Source organism: Montipora foliosa, chromosome 1 (assembly GCF_036669935.1).
Source record: "Montipora foliosa isolate CH-2021 chromosome 1, ASM3666993v2, whole genome shotgun sequence".
NCBI classification, from domain to species: Eukaryota; Metazoa; Cnidaria; class Anthozoa; order Scleractinia; family Acroporidae; genus Montipora; species Montipora foliosa.
In genome coordinates this window covers 10367101-10369600 of record NC_090869.1, presented here as the reverse complement: position 1 = coordinate 10369600, position 2500 = coordinate 10367101, and the positions used below count along the sequence as shown (strand labels likewise).

Below are 2500 nucleotides of genomic sequence, written 5' to 3'. Positions count from 1 at the left end.
AGCTTTTAATTGAAAGATGTTTTAATAGAAAACACAAATTCCAAATTAAATATAAAAAAAATTGGATTGAGTGTGGTTATCTTAGTTTTTCTTCTTTCCTAGAACTTGAGATGTTACGAGCATATTTCGCAAGTTAAATCGGTCTGAATTTCTTCCAGTGAAACCTTCGAAATATTTTTTAATATACATATGCATCAAATTTTTAAAAAAATCGGTAGGTAAGTGAGATCCTTTATTTAAACACGATGAGATTAAAAGCATTACATGCTTAAAGGGTCATGTGTAACTACCAAATACTTATTATAATTAACCTTAAAGTTAAAGTGGATAAAATATGCTAATCAGACTTGAGAGTGAAACCAACAGAATACATTTCATAATTTAGAATAATTTAAAAATATTTGAAACAATTTAAAATAATTTACCATACCGTAACGTAAACTCATTAGAAGGATCACGCATCCCACAAAAACGGCGGAGATAATCTTCATCTCTGTCCTGTGTTAAAGAAACATGATACAAGCTTACTGACCTCACGGTACAGTATCAAATAAAATATTCTGTCAGTAACACAGCTTATGCAGTAGTATAATATCGCTTTACTGACGAGAGTTCTAACATAGCATTGCTAAGATATATGTTTTTTAGACTAATAGTATTTCGATTACAAAGAGGTAAACGTAAAACTGATGATTTATAAACGAGTAATGGCAAAAAAAAAAAAAAAAAAATTGGCTTACGCACGTGTGCCGAATTGAAATATTGCACAATTTTGTACCTAATCTTCGGGAAATCTATCTTTTTAGCAAACAAACAGCTTTTTTAGAAAAAACTTAGGCCCTTTGAGGCTGACTAAACGGTTAAAAACGGTATTTTCTTGGTGAAAATTTGGTAATCAAAGGGTTAAGGAGGTGGCTGGCAACAGTTTTTGGTTTTTTTCCAACAGCAATTTCGAGTCTTGGTCAAAGTTTTTCACTATACGGACCGGCCCTGGGGCCCGTTTCTCGAAAGCCCCTGAAACTTTTCGGGCTGGTTAAGCCATAGCAAAATCTCAAACCTTACGATTACAGAGCTGTTTTATTCACATATTCTTAACATGAAGAGAGGTTCTCTTCATACTAGAAGTTTAGGCGTATACACCTCTCGGTTTTTAGATACAGATGAGCTAAAATGGCTTTACAGGCCCGACATTTTCCGGGGCTTTCGAGAAACGTGCCCCAAAGCCAGTAAATGACTTATTTATTGCCCCTCCATGACTGAGGGGCAGTTGGAGCCCATTGGTGAAATGAAACCTAAGTCTACTACTCACACTAAATTCATGTACTGAAGATTAGCATTGAGTTGTTAGATTCAAGGGAAACGTTTACGAAGTTTCGTGGCTGCACTGTGGTTTTAAGCTTTCTATGTTGAAGCTGATATATTCTGTTCTGTCCACCACAGGATATTGCGTGTCTGTCTTGACCTTTGAGGTACTTTTCATAAATTGTCACCGTAACACAAAGAAATGTGCATGTGTTTCTTATATAACTATAGCCAGTTGAAGTCAAGCCTTTTATATGAAACTGGACAGCCTTTTACTCTTACGATTTCTAAAATTTCAGAAATTGAGTCCGTCTTCTACTCAAGTTTGAGCTTGAGTAGATGAGATATTGATATTTCTAAAGGATAAATATCACTTTGATTTGATTTCAAGAAAGGTGTTTAAATATACTGAAAAAGAAATATCTTCATGAAAAAATCCGAATTGGGACATACCTTTGTTTAAAAGACAGGAAATACGAATTTGTATTGTGACTTCCTCCGTTGGCTATGTGTTCCTGAGAGTCTCCTAAGCTCGAAAAAATGAAGCCAGTTCACAGAAAATAACCATATTACCAGGTGATTGCCAAAAACCCGACCACACCCTTAATTTTTAATGATTTGAAATGTAAATAGGCAGTGAAGCGTCACCCTTTAACCTAAGAAACAAAGCAGGTAAAAAAAACTGTTTTCTTCTGCTCTGTTAAATGTTTTTGTCAATTTTTGAATCTGTCAAGGTCTCTTACGGGAGGTTAAAAACAAAAGAAAATTTCAAACTCGTAGCTCTAAAAGTAGTGGCGGTCGCGTGCAAGAGGTGGTTGCTTACAAGAGGTTCCAAATGTAGTGTTTTGACTAAGAAACTTAGAAACTCCTCGCTGAGGAGAGGTGTTCGCTTACGAGAGGTGGTCACAACCAGAGCTTCGACTGTAATAACGTAAGGACGAAAAAAATGTTTCATGACATTCCCAAACTAAGACAGAGTTGAAACTCAAATGCGCAGCAGAGTATTTGAACGAAATAGAGGCAAATAGAATATAAACGGAGAAAAAAAAATCATACAAAATAAGTGCCAATGAAGGTCAGATATCTTAAAAACCGTAACAATTAATAATTCCTTTGTTTAAATAATCATGACACAGTACCTTTCGATCAAATATTTGTTCATAAGAACTTATGTTTTTAACAATCCTTTTCGCGCAAT

At 34.9% G+C, this 2500-nt stretch overlaps 1 protein-coding gene across 1 annotated transcript in view; it reads right to left on the bottom strand.

Moving 5' to 3' along the window:
* The window catches only part of LOC138009600 (uncharacterized), a 40769-nt gene extending 38877 nt beyond the window's left edge, over positions 1–1892 (bottom strand). The window contains exons 1-2 of the mRNA XM_068856662.1: positions 1756–1892; positions 431–498 (exon numbers count right to left, since the gene is read on the bottom strand). Of these exons, the coding sequence (XP_068712763.1) occupies positions 431–491 (61 nt within the window). The 5' untranslated portion in view covers positions 492–498; positions 1756–1892. The remainder of the gene's footprint in view (positions 1–430; positions 499–1755) is intronic.
* Between the last annotated feature and the right edge of the window lie 608 nt (positions 1893–2500).